Source organism: Sorex fumeus, unplaced genomic scaffold, assembly GCF_029834395.1.
Source record: "Sorex fumeus unplaced genomic scaffold, SorFum_2.1 ptg000046l, whole genome shotgun sequence".
NCBI classification, from domain to species: Eukaryota; Metazoa; Chordata; class Mammalia; order Eulipotyphla; family Soricidae; genus Sorex; species Sorex fumeus.
The window spans coordinates 10,611,518-10,638,907 of NW_026606103.1; the positions used below are offsets into that span (position 1 = coordinate 10,611,518).

Here is a 27,390-nt window from a genome sequence, read left to right on the forward strand (position 1 = left end):
TCATAAATCAATGTAAGGAGCACAGAGACAGACATATTTATAGGCCTGTGTTACAAACACATAAGGCACATCAGGGGAGAGATGGCAGTTACCTCCTCCACCGCCCTGGCCCCCACACCAGGGTCCCTTACTCCTGCTACCAAGCTCAAATAAGCTTTTGATGAGATGCTTATTTAAGAACCTAAGTTGGAATATTGTTGCCTTTTTATGAGAGTAATATTAACTTCAGGCTTCCTTGGGATCAGATGATGAGGAATTATGAGGAATGATGAGGAATCCATTAACCTACTAGGCTTCACAGAAGTAACAGGAACACAGTGTAATTGATTTGAGTGGTTCACTGCAGCAATCACTTATGAAATATGTGCTGTGACACTAATGTATTAATCCTATGTGACTACATGTGTGTAATGCCAATTTATACTTACATGCATGTACACTCATGTTTTCTCAATCAAATTTCAATCCAAATGAAAACATTTTAAATATATTCAGAATTTGGAGTGCTCTATGATTTTTAGCTGAATATTGTTTATGGTGAAATTCATAATGTAGAAAAACATATATGTTCTCTAATTTACAGTTCCAGGAAATAATACACACACAATTAAGCAGCTCCATCTCAGTTTCAACATATTTAGAAATTTAAAAATTATATATAAATTTTTAATTTCAAGTTGCAAGTGGTAATTTCCAATAACTAAAGTAGGACTTCTTCAAACTTCCTCTAAAAACTGTAAGTTAAATGAAAGAGGTTTTTATGTTCTGATTGCATAATTAGGCGTTTTTTGAACAGCCAGCCCAATACTTCAGTAAGTTCAACTTCCCTTTGCTTTTATAGAGGAAAAAAAAATTAGAAATGAATTAATGAGAATTTAAGCTAAAACTTATTAACAAGAAGAGGAAAGCCAGCTCAAAGTATATGCTGTGAAGAAAAGGTGGGGAAATAACAGAAGACAAAGTTAAGGTTGAAAAAGAACCTTCAAAACACAAGGAACAAGCAAGAGAAATTAGCAGAAATAGGACAAGAGAAAGAAGCAGATGACAGTTCTTAACTAAGTACAAAAACACTGTGAATACTTTCTAAACACACTTAAGCAGCACCCAGGGTGCCTCACAACAAAAGGTGTGCCAATAATCATTTGCTACTAAAAACATATGCCAGTCTGATTACGTACAATGTACAGTGAGGTTGACAGAATCTTGATCTTCTCCTACAATATTTTCTGCCACACACGAGATTTGTTTTCCACTGTCATCAGATGAAATGTTAGTTATCCTTAAGGATCCCTGTGTGTGGCTTGTTTCATTCTATAAATAAATTAACAGACAAAAATAAACTTTATTAGAGCTGACCCAAAAGTGATAGGATTTGGGTTTTTTCCCCACTAACTAGAGGGAAATACACTATTTAAAGGGTTTCTGACCAGAGTCAAGCTCAAACAAAAGTATAAATCAGAGGTTAATTTGTTTCTCATATTTCAATTGTTTAATAAGTGTATTATTTTGGTCTTTGAATTCTGACCTACATTCCTCCTAGAGAAAAGAAAAGCAGGCGAATAATTCACCTTGCTCACAATGAAGCAACAAATTCAGGAGAGAAAGGGACTCCCTATTCTATTGGGTATTCATATTCAACTACAAACCTCCATTAGACTTTCAAAATAAAGAATGAAATTATCTATGTGTTCATTTGAATTACTAAACATTAAATGTTAAGACACACTTGTTTTTTATATGGCCTAAAATTTTATTTTACCTAACCTTTTATTATAGTTCAGGTAGCATGATTGCATCTTAAAATTTATGGTATCAATGTGCAATATTACTACCTGTACCCCACAACCTCCAAAGTACCCAAGGTCCCCACCACTGTCCCTGTGTCCCCTCAAGTCAGATCTTCATGTGCCCCACAAGCCTATCTCAATTTGTTTACCAGTTTCATAATCCAAGGCAAAAGGTTTAAGACACACTTAAGAAAACTGCCTATAAGCACAGCCATCCTCAAGTCTTACCATATGTTTGGAAATCAGATTACCAACATCCCAGTACAGATTTGGGACTGGATCGCCTGCAACATTACAAGATAAGATGACAGATGTTCCTTCTTCCACTGTAAGGTTGGGTGCAGCCAGATTTGCAGATGGCAATCCTGAGTGATGAAAGAAACACAAGAGAGATACAATTACAAACTGAAAGCTATACTGTAAAACCCAGACCCATTTACACTTAGGCTGATTGGTTGTTCTGATGTAGGGTCAAGCTAATAACCTTGAGAGATTCAGTGGAACAAAAAAATGTATAGAAAGACAATTTGAAACTGCAAATTATCAGAAGAGAAGATTATTCAGCACTGTAGCACTGTCCTCCCATTGTTCATCGATTTGCTTGAGCGGGCACCAGTGACGTCTCCATTGTGACACTTCTTGTTACTGTCTTTGGCATATCGAGTATGCCACAGGGAGCTTTCCAGGCTCTGCTGTGCAGGCGAAATATCTCAGTAGCTTGCCGAACTCTCCAAGAGGGACGGAAGAATTGAACCCGGGTCAGCCATGTGCAAGTCAAACGCTCTACCCTCTGTGCTCCAGTTCCTAAGATTATTTATGTGTCATCATTGTTTTATTAAAGCTAACCTTTAGTTTAAAAAATACCACTAATGTACCTATTTCTCTGTCCTACAATTACTGATCTTGTGTTGTGTGTGTGTGTGTGTGTGTGTGTGTGTGTGTGTGTGTGTGTGTGTGTGTGGAGGTAGAGGGTGGGAGAGGATGGCTGCCAGGTAGTGCTCAGGGGGTCCTACAGGCAATTCTCGGCCAATGGTTCAGTACAAATTCAGTTGAACATGCAGCTGCTTGTGTCTTCTGGGCCTGGATCCTGGCTCTCACCTGCCTTTCTAAGAATCTCCAGGGCTGCACCTGTTGACTCTTGTTACTGGGCTGGACACAAAATCAATTAAGATAAAAATTTGAAAGACTGATCTGGACAAAATAGTTCTGTTTTAATACAGGAAGTTTGGTCAGCAAAGCATTAAAATGTTTCAAATCTAACTAAATTGTAGGTCATTACTATGGGTAAAATTAGTAAAACTATAATTAGAAACACACGAATTCCTGACCATATGAAGTCTTATTTTAAAAAAAACCTCAGAAAGTAACTGTTATTAGATGAACTGTTGAAGCTTGTGATTTTTTAACATTTAAAGAAAACATAATTCTTAAACTTTTGTTTCAGAAGAAAGTTTTTCTTTATTGATTCATTATCACAACTATTAGAAATCAGTACTGCATTTTTTTTCATACATGAGGGATATGTCAGAGTTGCAACTGTACATTAGGCCCTGTCATTCATTTCAGTTATTTGCTTAGTATCAGAAACTCTACTTTAGACTGCACTTACCGGTCAAAATGATAGTGCAGAGGCTAGAGCACCACCTTTCATACAGTCACTCTGGATTCCATTCCCTGGCACCCCATGGAAGGCTGTCCAGGAATGATCACTGAATGCAGAGCCTGGGATAAGCCTTGAGCACAGCTGGGTTTGGTCCAACAACAATAACTACAACTACAACAACAACAACAAGCTGCATTTGTCAACCCTACAGCTGTGTTCCATGGATACAACATTAACCTAGGAGCAACCCAGAGGTCAGAAAAAGAAATTTGTCTTCAGCAACCTCTAAATTATAATTAACCCAACCACCTAACCATGTCTAATCTACCACCTTCAAAAGACTTTGTATAAATCCTTTCTCTATGACTCAATCTATCTTTCCTGAAAATAAAGCCATTATTCTTTATTAGCAAAATGAGACTAGATGAAGATATTTTTAATTGTATATATCTCATTAAAATCCCACCTTTGGTATAAGAATTCCAGGCAATACCTGCCTTTCAGTGACTAGTGTGACCACTTTCTGGAACCATCCAACAGAGAACAACATTGAATATTTTGTTGAGTTCCCTAAAGACCCTCACTATTCTGAAAAATACAAGAAAATAAAGCAGAGAAGTAGCCAAGAGACAATGCAGTAGGAGGAATAAGTACTGGGCCAGAAGTCAGAAACTCTAAGCTGTAAAGTAGGCTCTGTTTTAACATTGGATGAATCACTTCTTTTCTCTTAAGATTAAGCAAAATATTTTGCTCTTCCTCCAACTGTAATAATCAGTGGTATCTCATATGACAATTAAGTATTCCAACTTATTAAGTGTGATAAGGGGCTGGAGCAATAGCACAGCGGCAGGGCATTTGCCTTGCACGCGGCCAACATGGCCGACCCGAGTTCGATTCCTCTGCCCCTCTCCAAGAGCCCAGCAAGCTACCGAGAGTATCTTGCCCACATGGCAGAGCCTGGCAAGCTTCCCGTGAACTATTCGATATGCCAAACAGAGTAACAACAAAGCCTCTAATGGAGACGTCACTGGACCTGCTCGAGCAAATCGATGAAGTGTGATAAGGGAATGCTTGTACAGTGTAGGGCAATCTTAGATACCATTGAAAAGAGGGTCCTTGAGGGCAGGAATTATTTTCTTTTTCGTAAGACATTTAGTACTTTTAGTGATAGAATCTTGTCTTGAATTTATCAGTTGTTTTAAAAAAAAAGTTGTGGAATAGAAAAAAAACTGAATGTACTGGGAATGTCATAAATATGGGTTGAATTTTTTTCATTTCCTATTAATTGACCTACTTCCATTATTAACATATTGGAACTGTTAAACACTATAAGCATTAGAAATATATGGTTAGCCATAAAAGCAGAGCCAGTCCAAAGTGGGAGGAAATTTACTTGTGAAATTTAAAAACTACAGCACAAATGAAAGTATTTTTTTTAACATTTTAATATCAGTTATATGTCAAAAGGGAAACCTTTTTTGAGATTAGATCAAATAAAATGTAATTAACACTGAAATTACATTCTTCACTTAGATAACATAACTAAATTTTAGCTTTACTATGTATAATAATCTGGTTGATGTGATTTCTCCAAGATCTTTATCTGTAAAGTAGGTAAAATAAAACTACTTCATGAGTATCCTTCAACATAGAAATGCTTTTATTAACATTTTAATTGCATTTAAATAAATTTTTATTGTCATTTCTTTTGGGGGGCATATCCAGTAGTTTCAGGGTTTACTCACTCAAAGATCGGTCCTGGTGGTCTCAAAGGACCAAATGGGGTGCCGGAAATCAAACCTGGATTAGTCATACACAAAGCAAGCACCTGACCAGCTGTTCTCTCTCTTTGGCCTATTAAATATTTTTTAAACAAAAGTTTTGGTCATATTGTTTAACAAGCACAATTCTATAAAATTTATTTATTAAAATATTTAAACCACTGTATAAAAATAGCAGCTTCCCTCATATGTAGCACTATTCTTGTTCCCCAAACATTCCTTTTCTTAACATACCTTTTTGAGCGGGTCCACACCTGGCAGTTCCCAGAGCTTATCTTAGTTCTGTGCTCAAGGATTACTCCTGGTGTGCTTAGGGGACCAGATAGGGTGTCAGAGACTAAATCCAGTAAGTCATGTGCAAAGCAAGCACACTTCCTGCTGTACTGTCTCTCTCTCCAGTCCCTCTGAGCATTCAGTTTGCATCTTAAACATCTTTTCTTGACTATTTATCTCTGTATTAGAAAATAGAATGTTTATAACTTTATTATTTTTCTCTTTTAACATTATCTATGTCACTCCCATCAGGAAAGAGAAAACTAAGATTCCTTTCACACAAGACCACACCACACTATACTTCATATCCTATACTATGAAATACTGTCTCTGTTTGGAGATAGCAAGCACTTAAACTCCACAGAACCATCACATATTCTCTTATCGTATTTTATGAAATTTAAGTAGCACCAGTTAAAAGATACAATTCCGTATGTATTCTAAGGGGAAATAATGCTGATTCAATAATTAAACACTACTTTCTCACCATTCATAAATCCTAGGCCCATCTTTTCTAATTGATGGTTATTTTGCACCGTTATTTCTACAATAAACTATTTCTTATATTTTTTCTTTATCTTTTTGATAGTTTTGTGTTTGTTTCTCGAATTATAAGCTCTTCTCAAACAGTTGTGATTCTTGGCTGTTTACACATCTTAAAAGAGTGACATACTAGAAGTAATGTATAGTTATTAACTGTTAGCTTCAATATGTAACAATATCATTGACCTATTTGAAGGATAACACTTGATGCCTACATTATTAAATCATCCTGAGGAAGGAATTGGTTAAACTACTCAGCTAATTTTCTTAAAGAATCCACCTTAGAAGAGGAATAAAGATGAAAATATCACTATTCAGTGTACTTGTTCGTTTTTAAATCTGGTGTCACAGACTCAACTCTAGCTAGAATTTCTCAAAACCTTTTTTTAATCCTCTTTAGAATAAAAGCCTTCGGTTTTCTGCAGAGGAGGTGAAGGGAGTTAGGGGGAGGAGAGTGATGTAATCATCTACTCCCCGTTACTGAGCCTTGTAGGAATTCTGCAATAAAACCCAAGTTTCCTCTTGGCTTTTGGCATTGCCAATTTTTTAAGCATTCTTAGTCTCAGGACCAGTTATTCCTCATCCACTGCCTTTCCTTTTCCAATACTGCGGACCTTGTCAATTCCTGTCTCATTCCTATGCTTACAGATCTATCTGTTTCTTCTTAAGGAACCATGAAGCTGGGGCCCTAAGAACAAGTCCTGGTGTTTTCAATAATATTGCTCCAAAACAAAACTATCTGTTAATAACTATACATTACTTCTAATATGTCACTCTTGTAAGATCTGTGAACCGCCAAGAATCACAAACTGTTTGAGAAGAGTTTATAATTTGAAAGACAAACATAAAACTATTAAATGGTCTTCTCTGCCAGTCAGCATGGAGGGGCCCTCATGCTAACTCCAGTACTCATCTCTGGGATGAATTTCCTGGTTTTTATAAATGTATGCAATAATTTAGACATTTTAAGCAGAATTAAATTAAAATAGATTATAATTTAATAGATTATAATTTAGGCTGGAGTGATAGCACAGCCATAGGGTGTTTGCCTTGCACGCAGCCAACATGGCCAACCCGAGTTCGATTCCTCCGCCCCTCTTGGAGAGCCCGGAAAGCTACCGTGAGTATCTTGCCCACAAGGCAGAGCCTGGCAAGCTACCCATGATGTATTCAATATGCCAAAATACAGTAACAACAAAGTCTCCAGTGGTGATGTTACTGGGCCTGCTCGAGCAAATCGATGAACAACGGGAGGACAGTGCTTGCTTGCTAAAAATAAAAAATTTAATATCCCCTATAAAATCTAATGTATTTTTACTCAAGCCCACACTTATATAACTAATAATTCTAAAAATGTTTAATTACAGTAAAAACACCAGTATTTATTGGGCATTACCCTATCTATAAACTCTTGTCCACTACCTTAAACTGTCTTATTTGAGCCTTACAACCATTTCAAAGTTAAGTATTTTGCATTCAATTAGAAAAACTATGAATTTTGGATAACTCAAAAACCTTTTACAAAGTTGTCCTGTTGTCCTGGCATTTCAATTTAAGATTCAGAGTATTAACAACTATACTCTGCTACCTCAGCCAAGTATATTAAAGTGCAGAGCACAAATACCACATATTCAGAATCTAGGATTTGGTTCACTTAAAAACATAATTTCGTATCTATTTGTGAGGGAACAGTGAGTATCCTTTATTTATAGAGAAATTGTATCACCCTCTCATAACAGTTTCCAAAGGAATCTGTTCAAAATTGGCCAAGTCTAGATCTTTGAAATGTAAAGTCTTCCATAAATGAGTAAGCATCTGACTCACGTTAATTCTACATTATTAATATACTGGCCAAAGATTCAATAATGGAAAAAACAATCTGTACTTGAAATATCACTTGAGGTTTAATTAGCACAATAAAAATGAATTGGAAAGCTTGAAGAGCCAAGGCAGAATAAACTATTTGCCAGGCACTACTTCCTGGCTTAATAAGATTTGAAATCTCGGCACAAGTACAGAGCAAAGCTCAGTAATGCTTCCAAGAGCTTCTAGTTCTACCATAATAGGGTCTGATTTGAGCTTTAGAGCTATCGTTCTTTGCACTCTGAGAAACACTATTGGAGGTTCAGAGATGACCAATGAGCTCTTCAGGCATTCAAATGCCTCTGCAGCCACATCTCTTGATCTGTCTTTGTTCCAGAAGGACACAGAAGCCTGTGACCCACAGCAGAAATAACCAACTATCCTGTAAAAAGCAGACTTACTCTAGATCAGAGTTTCCCACACACAAGAGCACATCTGAAGCACTGATGATTTTGTTTAAAAGGTTGTTCTTTTCCATAGACCTTAGTTAGTTCTCTCCATAGGCCTTAGTCACAAATTTCTTCCATGGGCACTCTTTGAATGACATGGATAATATAATGAGAATCAGGGAAGATGTTCACTAGACTCTTATTCCTCAATTCTTTAACTGCATGGAGGTTTGAGTGACCGTCTAGTTTAGAGGACTTTTCCCAATTCAATGGAATTCTAATTATTCTAATCCATTCATATCCTTTGCAGAGGGAAGGTGAAAAGAAATTCTAAAATTTGAGAAATGCTACCGAGCTGGAGAAACAGTACAGATTGTAAGGCGCTTGCTTGTGTGCAGTCAACTTGTGTTGAATCTCCTGTACCCACCACGACCCCTTGAGCACCATCAGGAGTGATCCCTGAGTAGAGTCAGAAGTAAACCCTGAGGACAGACAAGTGTGACCCCCAAATTAAAAAACATTTTTAATTAAAAATATTATAGCAAATGTAATTCTATCTTTAATGCATTAACAATATTAAAAGCTCTTATAACTCCTGCTGTAAAGGAACTATTTAACTTTAATAGATATTATATTTGATAAGATTATATGAATTACACTATTTTAGTTGTAGTTTTATTGATTTTAGAGTTTTACAAAATATAAGATATATACACATTCAATATTAAATGTATTTAAAGTTCTATTCGCAACAATGATAGTAATACCTCTAAAATATAATATTTTGAGTATTAACTATATATTAAATCTGACTTTAAATAGTTTACACATTTTAACTTCATAATTAATCCTAAAATTTTCAGATATTAGATGCCATTAGTATTTTTATTTCCAAATGAAGAAGAATGGCAAGTATTCACGAGTATTGTAAGTAGGTATCTATCTAATGAATGGGAACTGTTTGATCCACATATGTCTACCCATGGCTTTAACAAATACAGTGATTAGCTGCCTCTGGTACTGCGTGTATCATTACATTCAGTCCACCTGTTAGTGCATGACTCATGAGAGCTGACCATAGGCCCAAGATCACTAATTCAAAGCACAGGGAATTTTATTTCCTAATATCTGGAGAAACCTAATGTCTAATTCAATAATCTTGGTTATTAACTTTGTTTTTCAAGTTAAAATGGGAGGTAAGATTAAGATGCTGGAGAAGGATGAACTGTTAATTGCCCCTGGAAAAAAATGCAACAGAACAGAAATGATCAAATGATGCTGGAGAGGCCCTCCAGAAAGGAGGCTGCAGAGATCTGCTGATATCCTCACGCAACTGTCAGCTGCTAAGACCAGAAAGCCAATCAAGTACAGGCGACAGGCCTAGGAGAGGGTCAAAAGAGCCCCAAGTACATGTGTTCTTGGCTGCAGGTGGCAGGAGGCTGATCAAGGAGGCATTCACTGCATGCATGGGCAATCTGAGCGCTGCAAACACACCCACACCCACAGCCTCTTAAATCTCCACCTGCACAAGGCCTAGGAGGGAAGCTGCAACCACAGTCATTTGAATCATCTGTCAACACTTCAGCCACAGACTGTGTGCCTGAAGTCATGTCAGAAAAATCAAAGTTATCAGAAGGGACACTGAAAACATTGGTGGAGGGAAGCTGACACCAGTGGTGGGAGCAGTGCTAGAATATTGTTTACCTAAAACTCAACTACAAATAACTATAAGTCATAGTGCTTTAAAAAGATGTGGAAAAAGCAAAACAAAAAAAGTTATTACCATTCCCCAATTCCCATCTCAGGGTGGGGTTGGGGGTGGGGCATCTACCCAGTTATATGTCTGAAGCAACACAGCTAGGCTGATCAGTCAGATCTCTGTATGAAAGGAGCTGGTGCTATACAGATCTGTCTACACAAAGCTGTAATTTCACCCATAGCCTTCATGTATGTGGAAATGCCACATTTAAATCAGACAGCATAGACTTCAAGTTCCAAAAGAGTATAAGAGAAATGGATAATAATTACTTAATGATCAAGAAACCTTTATAGAACTATCAAAATTCATAAAGCAATTGCTAATAGACCTGAGAAAACATAGCGACAGTAAAACCACAGTGACTCGAAATTTTAGCACCATCTTCTCACTACTGGGAAAATTAGCTAGGATAAAATTTAATAAACATTGACTATAAGGGAATAAATGGAAGACATGGGCCTTACAGACATGCATAGAGCTCTCTGACCCCAAAACTACAGAACACATTTTTAATCAATGCATATGGGACATGTTTCAAATCAGACCACATGCTGGGATATGAACAATGTCTTCATAAAATCAAGAAGATAGATATCATTTCAACTATCTTCTCAGACCACCATGCTATGAAAGTACATTTATAACAAACAGAAAGTGGAAAACTCAAGCACTTAGAGACTAAACAAAGCACTAGTTAACAAACAATAGCTCAAAAAGAAAAATAAAAGAAGAAATCCAAACGACAGGGAAGACATAAGTTACCAGAATATAATACATGGGACACATTAAAAACTACTCTAAGAGGGATGTTCATAGAAAGGTAAGTGTTAATAAGAAACAAGAAATGGTCAAACAACAAACCTAACTGAACAACTTAAGTGACTAGGAAAAGACAAGGCAAGGAGGCCCAAAACAAGCAGGAAAAAATAAACACTCCAGCAGAAATCAATGAGAAAGAAAACAAGTAAATAAATAAATAGTACAAAAGATAAAAGAAACCAAAAGCTGCTTTTTACAAATAATAAACAAATATTTATTCTGGTTAAATAATTAGATAGACTGACAAAGAAATAAAGAAAAACCTTTAATAAAAAAACTGAAAAGAAATAAATGACAAGCCATTGCAACATATACCACAGAAATTCAAAGGATCAACAGACATTATTTAAAAAATAACTTTATGCCACAAAATTGAAGGACCTTTAGGTTGTCACTTGTCATTTGTCACTTGTCATCCCACTGATCTTCTATTTGCTCGACTGGGGGCCAATAACGTCTCCATTTGTCACTGTCACATGCTAATGTAGCCCAGTGGTATCTGCCCGCTCCAGGAACACAAAGAGTCTCAAACCGTTTGTTCAGGGTTTTGATGAAGAAGTCTTACCATCTCGTAAGTGGGCGGTCATGCATCCTTTTGATGTCCTGTGGAATCCAATCGGTAACAGCTCTAGTCCAGTGGTTGTCTCTAAATTGCATTATGTGTCCGGCCTATTTGATTTTCGACACCTTGGCAAACAAGACAGTGTCCCTGATTCTTGATCGTCACCAGAGGTCAGAACTCCGGATTTCTTCTCTCACTTGAGGAAAGCGTGATACTCTAAGCATAGTGTTTTTGATTCCTCTTTGGGATACCCAAATAGCATTCTCATCCTGTTTTCGTAGGGCCCAGGTCTCTGAGGCATATGTTAGTTTAGGAAGAATAGGAGAGTCAAAAAGATGTGTCCAGAGCCGAGGTTCTTTGTCCACTTAACAACTTCTTCAATGCTCTTGAAGGTGCTCCACGCCACTCTCTTCCTCCTGCGCAGTTCTGTTGCCACATCGTTCCTCACATTGATTTCTCGAGCCAGGTACACATAGCTTTTGAATTCGAAGATGTTAATTCCATTGGAGCAAATGGAATATCAGGGAATATTTCATTTTTCATGAACTTTGTCTTGGTGAGATTCAGCTGCAGTCCTACCTTTCCACACTCACAGTTGAAGTCACTTGTGCCTCTTGGCTAAAGTTTGGAGTTATGAGAACGATGTCATCAGCAAAGCAGAGGTGGTATAGTTCCTGACCTTCTATATTCAATCCCATTCATTCCCATTCCAGTCATCACATGGTGTTCTCGAGGGCGGCACTGAAGAGTTTTGGTGAAATGGTATCACCCTGCCAAACCCCTCTTAACATCAATAATCACTTCCTTGTAGATGAGATCCTGGTGGTGTATCCATACAGTTCATGGAAAATCCTGATGTATTGAGTTTGAACGCCCTGTTTTGTTAGGGCTTCGATGACTGCTTGAGTCTCAATAGAATCAAAGGCCTTCTTTAAATCAATGAAGATTAGACAGAGTAGCATCTTGAACTCTTGCAAAACCTCAGTGAGCTTGGTCACCCTGTGGATATGGCCAATCATGCTAAATCCTTTTTGGAACCTGGTTTGCTCAAATGGTTGTCCTTCATCCAGTGTTCTGCCTATTCTATTCAGGATGACTCTAGTGAACAGCTTGTAGATGACGGACAACAGGCAGATTGGGCGATAATTGCCAATGTTGTTGTCTCCCTTCTTGTACAACAAAACAGTCCTGCAGGTTTTCCACTAGTACAAAACCTTGCATTCATACAGGTAGCATGTGAAGAACCAAGTCAGTGTATTGACAAGTATAGGCAGCAGATTCTTCAGGTATTTGGGTCTGACCTAGTCTGGACAAGTTGCTGTACACTTCTTTACCGATGAAGGGGCGTGTCAGATTTCAGAAGAAAGAACATTGGGAATGACATATTTATCCTGCAGAATTTGGTATGTGGGCAGGTGGACATGACTATGGAAGAGATCTGAGTAGAAGTCATGGATAATCTTCTCCACTGCCCTTCTGGAAGATGTTATAGATCCATCAGGACATCGGAAAGCAGTCATCTTGGTTTTGTAGTTGGCAAAGGACAAGCAAGCATTGAGAATACTTTTCCTGGCTTCTGCTGCATCGGCCAACACTGCTGATCTTCTCTCTTTGAGGTCTTCATTTATCGCTTCTCTACACAGCTTTGCGAGCTCAGACGTTAGATTGTGGTTGCCTGAGGCTCGGACCAAACCATGCTGGCGAATGAAGTTGAGAGTTTTCAAAGACAAGCGTCTTCTTGTGGCTTTCCCACTCTTGGCATTCCTCATGCAGTCATGGAGGTGGCAAACCAGTTGATTGTAGTCCTTATCATTGTGTCAAGTATGGCATCTTCCCATGTTGCCACAATAGTGACAAAGAGTCCCAGTTGGTGGTCATTTTGGGATTCTCTTCTTAAGTTATGCAGTCCTTTATCGCTGCTTCGTGAAATAGAATTATGCATGAAGGAGATAGTGGTCAGATTTCATTTGGAATTTTGCGACAACAGCGACATCAGTCAGGCAAAACCAACGGTTGAATATGATGTGATTAATTTCGTTGTGGAACTGTCCACCGTGAGACTCCCATGTCCAACATTTAGATTCGGCCTTCTGGAATTGTGAGTTACTATGGATGGTCTTAGTCGACATGATTAACTCAGACAGTCTCTCACCCTGTTCATTCCATTCTAGGCCATGAGTCCCAAAGTGGAGTTGTTTGGATGATCTTCTCGGTCCTATCTTGGCATTAAAATCGCCAACAATGACCTTGTAGAAGGTGTGGTCTTCTTTATAGAACTTCTCCAGCTCCATGTAGAACTTCTCAATTTCTTCTTCATTGTAATTAGATGTTGGCGCATAGACAACGAAGATAGAAACTGCAGGCAGTGAGCCACATCTATTCAAGTATATTCATCTGATTCGGGTTGTTAGCCATTTAAATGAATTAATGCTCATGGCCAAGTCATGTTGACAAGGACACTGACACCTCCTAAGTCTCTGTTGTTGCATGATCCGAGAAATAGTTCTTCTCCAGTGTCAAAAATGGCATGATGTGATTGATGTCTTCCCATCTCAGTCATACCAAGATATTGTACTTGATCTTCTGTGCTTGCACCATCATGTCCTCAGTGGATGCCTCCATGACAGCATATGTGTGTTGAAAGTACAGACAGTCGTTTAGTCCTTCTTCGTTTTGGCAGCCTAGTTCAGCCCTGAGATTTTATCAGCCTCTCCTTGCTCATCCTTCTTAACACTGCTGTATTGGGGACTCTTTCAGGGTCCGGGAGAATGAGGCCCATTATTTTTACTGTTTTTGACATATTAAATCTGCCATAGGTAGCTTGCCAGGCTCTGCCGTGCGGGTGGGATACTCTCGGTAGCTTGTCGGGCTCTCTGAGAGGCACAGAGGCTTTTAGGGCGGCCTCTAATCACCCGTACAGGTGATCCCATGATTCACATCATATCTGAACCCCAAACATCGACCTTTAAGTTATGGATAAATTTTTAGAATCCTATAACCTCCCAAGACTGAGTCAGGAGAAAGTATAATATGTGGACAAACAAATCCAAGGTTTTCTATTAGTGGTCTAAATAAAAAGAAACATTTTATAGCAACATTATACTGAAATATGTGGATTACAAACTGTTGTGGAAACTAAAAGTTAAACATAAATTCAACTCATAAAATCAATTTACTTTATGGAACCAGCCTCCCCTCCTAGGGGTCTAGAAGCTGACCTTTGTAATCAGATATTTCGGTTTTTGTCGTTATTTTGTCATTTTGTCATTTTGTCAATATACTGAGGAGCCTTGACATTCAAAATTTAAAGACTGAAAAGTGGGAAGTTAATGTTGTAGTTAACTTCAACAGGAAAATCAAAGGCAAAATTGATTTTAACTATGGTACTCTGTTTTATGTAATAATTGTACAGTCCTTCAACTTTTTAAGTGAATTACCACCTTACATTCACTGTTGGAATAGCATTCTCTAACACTCACTGCTAGTAAGATGGGTTAAAGTATTGCCTTGATATGACCTTATCCTGAGAGAAATACAGCTTTTCTGAAATATATTTGCCATTTACTCTCGATCACTTGATCACCAGACATCCTGTTATTCATCAATTTGCTCTAGGGGGCGCAGTAACATCTCCACTCATCTCTGTCGCATGCTACTGTAGCCCAATGGCATCTGCTCATTCTGGGAACATGAACAGCCTCAAACCAATCATTCAGGGTCTTGATGAAGAAGTCTGACTATCTCATAGGTGGGCAACCACGTGATCTTTTGACGTCCCATGGAATCCAGTCAGTAATGGCTCTAGGCCAGCGGTCATCTCCAAATCTCATTAAATGTCCAGTCATCTGATTTTTGACATCTTGGCAAATGAGACAGCATCCCTGATTCTTGATTTTTGACGGGGGTCAGAACTCTGGATTCTTTCTCTCATTTAAGTGAAGCGTGATACTCCAAACATAGTTCTTGCGATTCCCCTTTGGGAGACCTGAATAGTGTTTTCATCCTGTATTTGTAGGACCCAGGTCTCTAAGGCATATGTTAATGCAGGAAGAACAGTGGAATTGAAGAGATGTGCCCGGAGCCGGAGGTTCTTCATCCTCTTATTTATTTCTTCGACACTCTTGAAGGCGTTCCAAGCCGCTCTCTTCCTTCTGAAAAACTCAGGTGCCAGGTCATTTGTCATGTTGACTTCTTGACATAGTTACATATAACTGTTGCATTCAAAGATGCTCATCTGGTTGAGAGCTAATGGAACGTCAGGAAAGAGACCGTTTCTCATAAACATTGTCTTTGTGAGATTTAGCTGTAGTCCGACTTTTCCACACTCATGGTCAAAGTCGGTCAGCATTTGTGCCGCTTGGCTAATGTTTGATGTTATTAGAATGATGTCATCAGCGAAGCGGAGGTGGTGTTGTTGCCAACCATCTATCTTCATTACCATTCCTTCCCATTCCAGTAGTTGCATGACGTTCTCGAGGGCAGCACTAAAGAGATTGTCAATGTCATGGATGTCTCCCTTCTTGTACAGTAGTACAGTTCTATGGTTTTCCATTGGGACGGCACCTTGCATCAGACAGGTAGCGTGTGAAGAGCCAAGCCAGTGTATTGATGAGTACTGATGGCAGGTCCTTCAGGTGTTCGGGTCTGTCCTTGTCTTGGTCACGTGCTTCTTTACCGATGAAATGGCATGTCAGATTTCGGAAGGGAGAACATTGAGAATGACATATCCATCCTGTAGAATTTGTTATTTGGGCAGGTGGATGTGGCTATTGAAAAGATCTGAGTAGAAGTTATGGATAATCTTCTCTATTGCTCTTCTGGAAGATGTGATACATCCATCAGGATGTCAGAGGGCAGTCATCTTGGTCTTGTAATTGGTGAAGGACAGGCGGGTGAATGCTTTTCCCAGCATCTGCCGCATAGGCCAGCACTGCTTCTCTTCTCTCTTTGAGGTCTTCCTTTATTGCTTCTCTGCACTGCTTTGAGAGCTCAGACATTCACTTGCAGTTGTCTGAGGTTTGCGCCAAGTCAGGTTGGAAAATGAGCTTGTGAGTTTTCAAAGACAGGCATCTTTTTGTGGCTATCTCTCTCTCAGTGTACTTCGCACAATCATGGAGGTGCTGAACCAGTAGATCGTATTCCTCGTCAATGTTTTCAATGATGGTATCTTCCCATATTGCCGCAATAGTGCCAAAGAACTCCCAGTTGGTGGTCGTTCTGAAAGTCTCTTCTTAAACTTTGCAGCCCTTTATCCCGACTCTGTGAAATAGAATTTTGCGTGAAGGAGACTTGGCTAGATTGCGTTTGGAATTTGGGGACAACAGCAACATCGGTCAAGCAAAACCAACGAATGAATATGATGCAATCAATTTCATCGTGGAACCGTCCATCAGGAGACTCCCATGTCCAGCATTTAGATTCCACCTTCTGGAATTGTGAGTTAGCATGGATGGTCTTAGTCAACATGATGAACTCAGACAGTCTCTCACCCTGTTCATTCCATTCTAGGCCATGGGTCCTGATGTGGAGTTCTTTAGCAGATCTTCTCGGTCCTATCTTGGCATTACAATCATCAACAATCATCTTGTAGAAGGTGTGGTCTTCTTTATAGAACTTCTCCAGCTCCATGTAGAACTTCTCAAATTCTCCTTCATCATAATTGGTTGTTGGTGCATAGATAATGAAGATAGAAACTGCCGGCAGTGAGGCACCTCTATTCTAGGGTCATTGTCTAATTCGGATAGTTAGGCATTCAAATGAATCAATATTTATGGCCAAGTTCATGTTGACAAGGACACTGATACCATCAATGCCTCTTTTGTTACATGTTCCAAGGAACAACTCTTCTATCATTTCAAAAACAGTGTGATGTGATTGATGCCTTCTCATCTCGGTCAGACCAATTTGTTGTAGTTGATCCTTCACACCTGCACCATCAGGTCCTTGATGGATGTGCATCCGATGCCAAGTGTAGGTGCATTGAAAGTACAGACAGTCATTTTTGTCCTTCTCGTTTTGGCAGCCTAGTTTGGCCCTGAGATTTTATCAGCCTCTCCTTCCTCATCCTTCTTAATGCTGCCATATTGGTGGTTCTTTCGGGGTCAGGGGAATGAAACCCATTGTATTTACTGGTTTTGGTACATCAGTTACACCATGGATAGCTTGCCAGGCTCTACTGTGTGGGCGGGACACTCTCTGCAGCTTGCCACGCTCTCCAAGAGGGATAGAGGCTTTTAAGGCAGCCTCTAATCATCCTTTCAGGTATTCCCAGGGTTCAAACCATATTTGAACCCATCAAATATGGTGGGATAATCTTGTATTAAGTGTTTTATGATTTGTCCTGGAGCATGGCAGCGGCTGGGTAGTGGAGGGAGTGGAGATGGTGGAAGTCTGCTGGGCTGCTGAACAGGCAGAGTATCTCTGTTCCCGGGTCCATAGAGCCTGGAATCCAAGGTCATAGAGTTCTGCTTCCCTGATTCTGTGGAGCTTCACTCGTGAGTGAGTCTCGGCTCAAGTGTCCAGAAAGCATCCTGGAGTGTGGCAGCAGCTGATTAGTGGAGGTAGTGGAGGTAGTAAGGTATTTACTCTTAACTGAGCTTTTTATCCACTATTAAAACTTCCTGAAGAACCTTCTTTCAGAGATTTAAAGCACAAATTTAGCACACAAAAATTAAAGTACACAAGCACTTTTTTCTTTAATAGTCCCATCCAGTCAGGGGAAGTGATTCAGAGGCTAATACTGCAAAAGTGACTACTAAAACTCAACCAGGCACTAAGTGGATGAAAACTCATTGATAAATGATCTCAATGAAAAAATACTAAGAGTTGTACAGAGACTCTTGTTTCTATGGTAAATCAGCACCAACTGGAAAATAGCCATTCTCCACTTGGGTTTGTGTGGTTCAGTAACTGCCTTGAGAAGCAATGTTCCAAAGCACCCCTTTATTCCCAATCAATTTGAAAATTATATATGAATGTTCTTCTGCCTTATAACTAAACACATTTTTCTTAGGTTAAGAAGGACCTTGTTGAGAAACAGATCATAACATGTTTCACAGCATGAATAAATTTTCAGTAATTCACGGCAGGAGGGACTGTTAGGGAAATATTGTGAAGCATTTGACTGTGCTGCTAATGGGGATGCAGCATCTGCACCTCGAGCCACACCTGCCACCTTCGTTCAATCACCAAGGACAAAAGGCGAAAGAAGAAATGATAATCTTTCAAATTGCAGTGATGACATATATCTCAAAGGGAACTCCAAACGCCAAGACATGGACTAATTCATCCACCATAATATACATATTATTCAATATACATACATTCCCCTGACCCTGAAAGAGCCTCCAATATGGCCCTATTGGCAAAGATAAGTAAGGAGAGACTGCTAAAATCTCAAGACTGGGACAAATGGAGATGTTACTGGCACTCACTTGAGTAAATCGATGAAGATTGGGATGACAGTGATATGGTGAATATACATATTAGTTAAAATTTCATTAATTTGAAATATCACTATATAAAAAGTTGGTTGCAATTTGTTGACATAAGATGATTTAAGCTTTGAACAATACAGCAAGCACAAAATCAAATGTCTATAATATTCAAGTGTCACCTATAATATCCGGTGGCAGCTTGGAGAATATATATATACTTCTTTCTAATAAAATGTGAGGAACATGTTAACTATAATACCTACATGATGAAACAACAAAAAGCAAAATTTGGGTTCAATTTTCTGGCTCCCCAAAACAACAAAACAAATCCAAATATTCTAACTTCCTACTCTTCCTTCTCCAGAGTTCCCAATGGCAAAAGAGGGTGGAGGAAGCAAGGAAGGGGAGTCCCCAAACTAAACAAAAAATAAAAATTACCACAGCCCCAAATGAACACACTGCACTGTGAGTTCTTGAGTGGGTGTGCAATGCGTGTGTTCCATGGCTGAGAACTGCCTCCCTCGCCACATTAGCAGAGGAACAATGGGGGACTACAGACTGAAGGTCAAAATGGCCCATTTAATGCAGAGCTGCTAGCATACTTACAGCACATCTGAGGGGGGTAGAGGTATAGGATTGCATGTAGATGTGGTTGATCATTTGCAGAGGTAAAGCGTTTTGACAGAGAAACGCTTTACCTCTGGGGTAATCCTCTGGGGGGAATTAACTCAAGGAGATACTGTCTCCCAGGGACATCTGTTTTGCTTTTCTCCTTCCCTTGCTACTAGTAAATATTAAACAATTAAGTTTACTTATTAATGCTTGCAGTTATTTGCTTAAATACAGGAATAGATATAGATTCCAAAACTTAGCTCGCTGGGATCTGAGGGCAAGGCTGCTGGGCTTCTACCATAAATCCCAGACTAGGTCCTCAGGCTGATTTAACTCTTCCTTCCCCAAAGGGGTCCTGTCTCTTAAGTCATAACAGCTTGCATCAAACGACTGTGCTGATTTATTGAATTCTCCACACTGATCATAAATGGGGCTGGAGCGATAGCACAGCAGGTAAGGCGTTTGCCTTGCACGCAGCCAACATGGCCGACCCGAGTTCGATTCCTCCGCCCCTCTCAGAGAGCCCGCAAGCTACTGAGAGTATCTCGCCCGCACGGCAGAGCCTGGCAAGCTCCCCGTGACGTATTCGATATGCCAGACACAGTAACAACAAGTCTCACGATGGAGATGTTACTGGGCCCGCTCGAGCAAATCGATGAATAACTGGAGGACCGTGACTGTGACAGTGATTATAAATGTTTCCTAACTCACTGGAGATATCAACTGCATAGTTCATAAAATATGGGTAGTGGTACTCTTGCCAGATTCCCTTATTCAACAAGACAATTAGGATAAGTAATAGCAACTCAAAATCATTGATTTACAAGTAAATTACCACAATTGGGTATCTGCAGGCTTGTCAGGGGAATATTCTTATTCCTTTCATTTACGCAGTACAAATCCTGAGTTTCTGGATTGGATTTAGTCTCCTGAAGAGTCTTGATCCACATAATATCACAGGAGCATGTAAATGGATTGCCAACCAGGATCCTACATGAAACAAAAATGAAACCTGGTCAAGTTGCATTTTTTAAAAAGTTTTTTATCTATTCTGTGTGTAAAAACCAAGACATTATGAGTTTATTCAAGCAGTCTTCAAAAATCATAACTAAGTTTGTGGCATGATAGCACTAACGGATCATTCCTTTATTTAATATCTGACAAATGTCTGCTATGTCCAAATGCCATGGCAGAGGCTAAAGAATGGATAATAACATAAGTGAAATTATAGGTGAAACAAAATAGGAACATAAACAGTTACAAAAGAAAATTGCAAAGGGTATCTCATAAGATGGAGGAAAATGCTATAACAAATACAATACAGTTATTACATTATGCAGATTATATTACAATAAGAGGATTTTAGGTGAAGATGACCATGATAAGCTTTCAGGAACACATATATATATCACATTCTGACCAGGCTGGAAACTCAAATGTTCTCATTTAGTAAGCCCAGACTTCATTGGTGGATGAAGATCAATTTTATCTCAATTTCAGATGAGTCTCCCAGTATAATGCTAAGACTAAATTGGCACTCCCAGTTTTCTTCATTATACAGTAGTTCAGTGATTGATGGAAGAAAGTTGCAGTGAATGTGAGCGAGAGAATGTGAACGGAAGTGCTTGGGCGACTCCCCCAATACCCTGAAACACCCCAAGCTCAGGGTTTCTGAAAACAAGGGCAGCTGAGCTCCTGCTTGAGCATCTTACAACCCTGTAAAAGAGCCTGCAAAGAGAAAGCCACCATTCAGCTGTGTTGCCTGGATTCCCACCGCCTGCCATTGGTGAAAGAGGAAGTAGTCCAGAGGAAAATAAAAACCACAAGAAAAAAATCTTTAGATGCTTATTTATAATTCTCAGTGGCCTATTTAAGATGAATTCCATTTATGGTAATGAGCCTTTAAATGAGGTCATTTAAAATCGTTACCTAGGCTCTTCCTGGTATTAACCGCAATACTTCAGATATCCGTGAGGACAGCATCTAGACTTTTCAACATCACTTACTCCTGTGGTTTTCTGGTTGGGTTCTAAGAATCTCAAGGCTCCCTGGAGACTGTTCTGGGAGTTTCTATGGGGAAAATGTAGTCATGCAGACTCATTTAATTTGTGTCTGCTTCATCTCTTCCAAGCATCCCACAGACAGTGAAATATGATTAGATGCTACTAGATATGAAATTTAATGCAGAAGAGATTCAAAAGGATTAAACTCCACTAATCTGTTTCCTGGAGTAAAACAAGTCATGCTTACTCATAAGAAATAATTAGTATGTGATAAGATAATCAATTGTAAGGACAGCAATGCTTAGATAGTCACACTGCACCTGCTGAGAGTCTTTTTTGTTTTGGTAGCTCATTGTGCAATACCCTATTGCTGTTGTAGTACATAACACTTGCTTGTTTAGATCTCTCTTGTCTGAATGGAGACTGAATCCTCAGATACAGAAATTGTGGTGATGAAGCGAAAGCACAGTGGGAAGGGTGTTTGTTTTGCATATGCCAACCTGGGTTCGATTCCCCTAAGCACCATCAGGAGTAATTCCTGAATGCAGAGCCAGAATTAACCCCTGTGCATCACCGGGTGTGACCAAAAAACAAAAACCAAAAAATGCAGAAAATGTTCTTGCATCCATGGCCTAATCTTTATTAGTTTAATTTGTAACAGACAGACCCCTGAGCTCCTTCCTGTTCATCCCTAACACTGTGCCCGGTTTTCTCTCTCTCCCAGGTCAGTCAATATTTAAACCCGGGACTCTGCCTACCCTGTGCACACGCCCCAGTCATCCTCTGGGACCTGGGTCGCCCACCATCCCTTAGCCCTTTTCTGTTCATCCTCAACACTGCACCTGTTTTTTTTTTTCCCTCTCCCAGGTCTGTACTCTCACACACGCCAGGTACCCATAGGGGGCATGGTCTTTGAAAAAGTGGGCATGGTCTCTGCAGAAGTGGGCGTGGGTTATTTTGGGCTGGCAGATGCTCATGAGGCCATAGGTAAATTACTCATACCCAGCAACCTCGTGGAACATCTCAGTCTCTACACCCCCACACCAACATGAAGAAACAACACAAATCCCCACCATGAGGAGAGGATGATGAAAAGTGTCCAGAAGCCTCAATAGGTGTTGCTTACATAATGGAGCTCTCTGATAAGAATTCAGAAATGAAGTAATGAAGATGTTTAATGAACTCAAAGAAACAATGAGACGGATATCCAGTAAATTAAAGGAGGACATGAAAGAAACAAACGAGAAAATACAGGAAGAAATGAGAGCAGAAATTGGAAAGCAACGCACAGAAGTGACATGAATAAAGAATTCAGTAGATGAAATAAAAATCTCAGTGTGTGTCCTCAACGGACTGTAGTGATAGCACAATGGGTAGGGTATTTTCCTTGCATGCAGCAACATGGCCGACCCGGGTTCGATTCCCCCGCCCCTCTCGGAGAGCCCAGCTAGCTACCGAGGGCATCTCGCCTGCACATCAAAGCCTGGCAAGTTACCTGTGACATATTTGATATGCCAAACACAGTAACAACAAAGTCTCACAATGGAAATGTTACTGGGCCCGCTCGAGCAAATCAATGAACAATGGGAGGACACTGATAGTGACAGTGCCCTCAACAGTAGAATGGCTACAGCTGAAGACAGAATGAATGAGCTGGAAGATGAGCTGTAGGAAACCTACAGGCAACAACAAACAATGGCAAGAGACCTCAAAATAGCTCTAGAGTGAATTAGAGTCTTAGGGGATGATTCCAAGAGGAACAACATTAGAATCCTTGGAGTACCAGAAAGTCAGAGAAACAATCCCAATGGAAAAGCCACGGTTAAACAAATCATTGCTGAAAAGTTCCCAGAGCTGGACAATGCAAGCATCCAGATTCAAGGAGCTTGACGAGTACCAGCTAAAAGAGATACTAACAAAAACACTCCAAGACATATTATAGTTAGAATGATGGATGCCATGGATAGAGACACAATACTGCAAGCAGCAAGGTCAAAGAGGGAAATCACATACAAAAAAGCACCCCTTAGATTCACAGGAGACCTATCACAGGAAATCCTCCAAACCTGAAGGCATGGTGGGATATAGTGAAAAAGCACACTGAAATGAACACTTCACCAAGAATACTTGGCTAAAGTCTCACTCAAACTCAAAGGAACAGTACACTATTTTGTGGATAAACAACAGCTCAGGGATTTCATAGACTCAAAACCAAACCTAAAAGAAGGGCTAAAGGGGCTATTGTAAAAAAAAAAAAAACCCTACAAGCACAACAAACCCTTACAGAAAGATGACACAAAACCCCATGACAATAATCTCTCTCAACTCCAATCGTCTAAATTCACCAATTAGGAGACAAAGAGTGGCAAAATGGATTCAGAGACAGAACCCAACATTCTGCTGCCTACAAGAAACACATCTGAACAATCAGAAAAAAATACAGACTCAGAGTCAAAGGATAGAAAACAACGCTGCAAGGAAACAACCCCCTCAAAAAAGCTGGAGTGGCCTTACTAGTATTGTACAACATAGATATCAGGTTGAAAAAGATTAGAAGGGAAAGTGAAGGTCATTTTTCATTAATCAAGGAATATGTGCAGCAGGAAGAAATCAGACTCCTAAACATATACGCACCCAATGAGGGACCAGCCAAATACCTACAACAACTGCTAACAGACCTTAAGAAGGACATTGCAAGCAACACAACAGTATTTGTAGACTTCAACACCGCCTTATCACCTCTGGATAGATAAAGAAGATTAAAACTCAGCAAGGAAATAATGGCTCTGAAGGAAGAAATAGAAGGCAGAGGCTTAATAGATTTGTATAGGACTTTATATCACGCCCCCACCCCCAAAAGAATACACATTCTTTTCCAGTGCACATGGAACGTTTTCCAGAATAGACTATGTGCTGGGCCACAAAGCATACCTCAACAGAATCACAAAGATAAACATTGTATCAACGATCTTCTCAGACCAAGATGCACCAAAGATAGAAGTTAATCATATACAGATGCAGAAAATCAAATTGAACACCTGGAAATTAAACAATTCAATGTTGAACAACGAGTGGGTCAGGAAAGAAATCCAGGAAGAAATCAAAAGATACATGGAAACAAATGAGAGTGAAGACACAAGCTACCAGAACCTATGAGACGCAGCTAAAACTGTGTTAAGGGGAAAATTTATAGCTCTGCAAGCATTTCTCAGGAAGGAAGAAAGGGCTCACATAAACTAATTGACTTCACAGCTGAAGATCTTAGAAAAGGACCAAAAAAGAGCCCAAATCAGGCAGAAGGAAAGAGATCATAAAACTTAGAGCAGAAATCAAGGACATGGAAGCCCAAAAAACAAGCCGAAATATCAATGAAACCAAGAGCTGGCTTTTCAAGAAAATAGTTAAACCAACAGCAGCTTTCACAAAGAAAGAGAGAGAGAACCCTAATAAACCGAATCAGAAATGAAGGGAGATATCAAAGAAATTCAAAAGATCAGAGACTACTTTGAAAATCTGTATGCCATGAAACAAGAGAACCTAGAAGAAATGGATAAATTCCTGGATTCCTATAATCTCCCAAGGCTGAATCAAGAAGACCTAGAATACCTGAATAGTCCTATTAATATCAAGGAAATTAAAACTGTAATCAAAAATCTTCCCCAAAACAAAAGCCCAGGTCCACATGGATTCACTAGCAAATTTTTCCAAACATTTAAAAAGGACCTATTTCCAGTTCTTCTCAAGATTTTTCAGGAAATGGAAGAAACAAAAACTCTCCCAAACAGTTTCTATTAGGCTCATATCTCTCTAATATCAAAAGGAAACTAAGAAAGCACAAGAAAAAAAAAGTACAGAACCATACCACTGATGAACAGGATGCTAAGATTCTCAACAAAATACTAGCAAATAGAATTCAACAACTCATCAAAAAGATCCATACAACATGACCATGTGGGATTAATCCCGGCGATGCAAGGATGGTTTAACATTCAAAAATCAGTCAACATAATCCATCATATCAACAAAAGAAAAGATAAAAACCATATAATCACATCAATAAATGCAGAGAAAGCATTTGACTAGATCCAGCACCCATTTATAATGAAAACCCTAGCCAAAATGGGTATAGAAGGGACTTTCCTCAATATAGCTAAAGCCATCTACCACAAGCCTACAGGAAGCATAATCCTCAATAGGGAAAAACTAAAAGCCTTCCCTCTAAGATCAGGGATGAGACAAAGATGCTCACTCTCTCCACTCCTGTTTAATATAGTACTGGAAGTACTTGCAATAGTGGTTGGTCAAGAAAAAGATATTAAGGGCATTCAGGTGGGAAAAGGAAGAAATCAAGCTCTCACTATTCACAGATGATTTGATATTATACTTATAGAACCCTAAAACCTCTACTAAGAAACTCCCAGAAACAATAGACTTGTACAGTAAAGTTACGGGCTATAAAATCAATACCCAAATTCCTTGGCTTTCCTACATGCAAATAATGGGAGAGAAGAAAGTGACATGAAAAAAACAATCCAGTTCATAATTGTGCCCCAGAAAATCAAGTAACTAAGAATCAGCTTAACTAAGGACGTAAGAGACCTGTACAAAGAAAACTACAAAACGCTACTTCAGGAAATAAAAGAGGACACAAAGAAATGGAAAGATATCCCCTGCTTGTGGATTGGAGAATTAACATTGTCAAAATGGCAATACCCATGACATTCTTCAAAGAAATGGAGCAAACACTCCTAAAATTCATATGGAACAATAAGCCCCCATGAATATCTAAAGCACTTCTTAGGAAAAAGAAAATGGAATGAATCAACCTCCCCAACCTCAAACTCTACTACAAAGCAATATTAATTAAAACAGCATGGTACTGGAACAAAGCAGAGCCGCAGACCAATGGAACAGAGTTTAATGTACTGACATTTCCTCCCAAATATATGATCATCTAATCTTTGATAAGGGAGCAAGAAATGTGAAGTGGAGCAAGGAAAGCCTCTTTAACAAATTGTGCTGGCAAAACAGGACAGCTACAAGCAAAAAAAGTGGGCTCAGATCTCTACCTAATACCACGTACAAAAGTAAGATAGAAATGGATTAAAGACCTCAATATCAGACTGGAATCCATAAGGTACATTGAAGACAAGGTTGGCAAAACCCTCCATGACATTGAAGCGAATGGTATCTTCAAAGATGACACACCACTGGCCAAGCAAGTGAAAGCAGAGATAGACAAATGGGCTATCTTAATCTAAGAATCTTCTGCACCTCAAAAGAAACAGTGACCAAAATACAAACACAGTCTACAGAATGGGAAGGGATATTCACCCAATACCCATCCAATAAGGGGTTCATATCAAGGATATACAAAGCACTGGTTGAACTCCACAAGAAGAAAACATCCAAACCCCTCAAAAAATGGGGTGACAAAATGAACAGAAACTTTCTCAAAGAAGAAATCCGAATGGCTAAAAGAGACATGAGAAAATGCTCTACATCACTAATCATCAGGGAGATGCAGATCAAAACAACAAGGAGATATCATCTCAAACCACAGAGACTGGACCACATCCAAAAGAACAAATACAACTGGTGTTGGCACGGATGTGGGGAGAAAAAGACCCTCCTTCACTGCTGGTGGGTATGCCGACTGGTTCAGCCCTTTTGGAAAACAGTATGGACACCTCTATCACAAACTATAACACCCTAAAGGAAAGAGAGAGTAAATGGGAATGCCCTGCCACAGAGGCAGGGTGGGGTGAAGGGATGGGGTGAGGGGGTGGGAGGGCTATTGTGATCATTGGTGGTGGAGAATGAGCACTGGTGAGGGATGGGTACCAATCATTGTATAACTAAAACCCAAGGACGAAAGCTTGTAAGTCTAAAACTGTACCTCATGATGTTTCACTAATAAAAAGAAATAATTTGTAACAGACACAGAATTAACATGTGTT

At 39.3% G+C, this 27,390-nt stretch overlaps 1 protein-coding gene across 3 annotated transcripts in view; it reads right to left on the bottom strand.

Annotated features, from left to right (window-relative positions):
- Positions 1–27,390, bottom strand: part of NTRK2 (neurotrophic receptor tyrosine kinase 2) — a 399,384-nt gene that overhangs the window by 323,609 nt on the left and 48,385 nt on the right. For all 3 annotated transcript variants that reach the window (XM_056122541.1, XM_056122542.1, XM_056122543.1), the window contains exons 5-7: positions 20,263–20,417; positions 2,016–2,152; positions 1,179–1,311 (exon numbers count right to left, since the gene is read on the bottom strand). In XM_056122541.1, the coding sequence (XP_055978516.1) occupies positions 1,179–1,311; positions 2,016–2,152; positions 20,263–20,417 (425 nt within the window). The remainder of the gene's footprint in view (positions 1–1,178; positions 1,312–2,015; positions 2,153–20,262; positions 20,418–27,390) is intronic.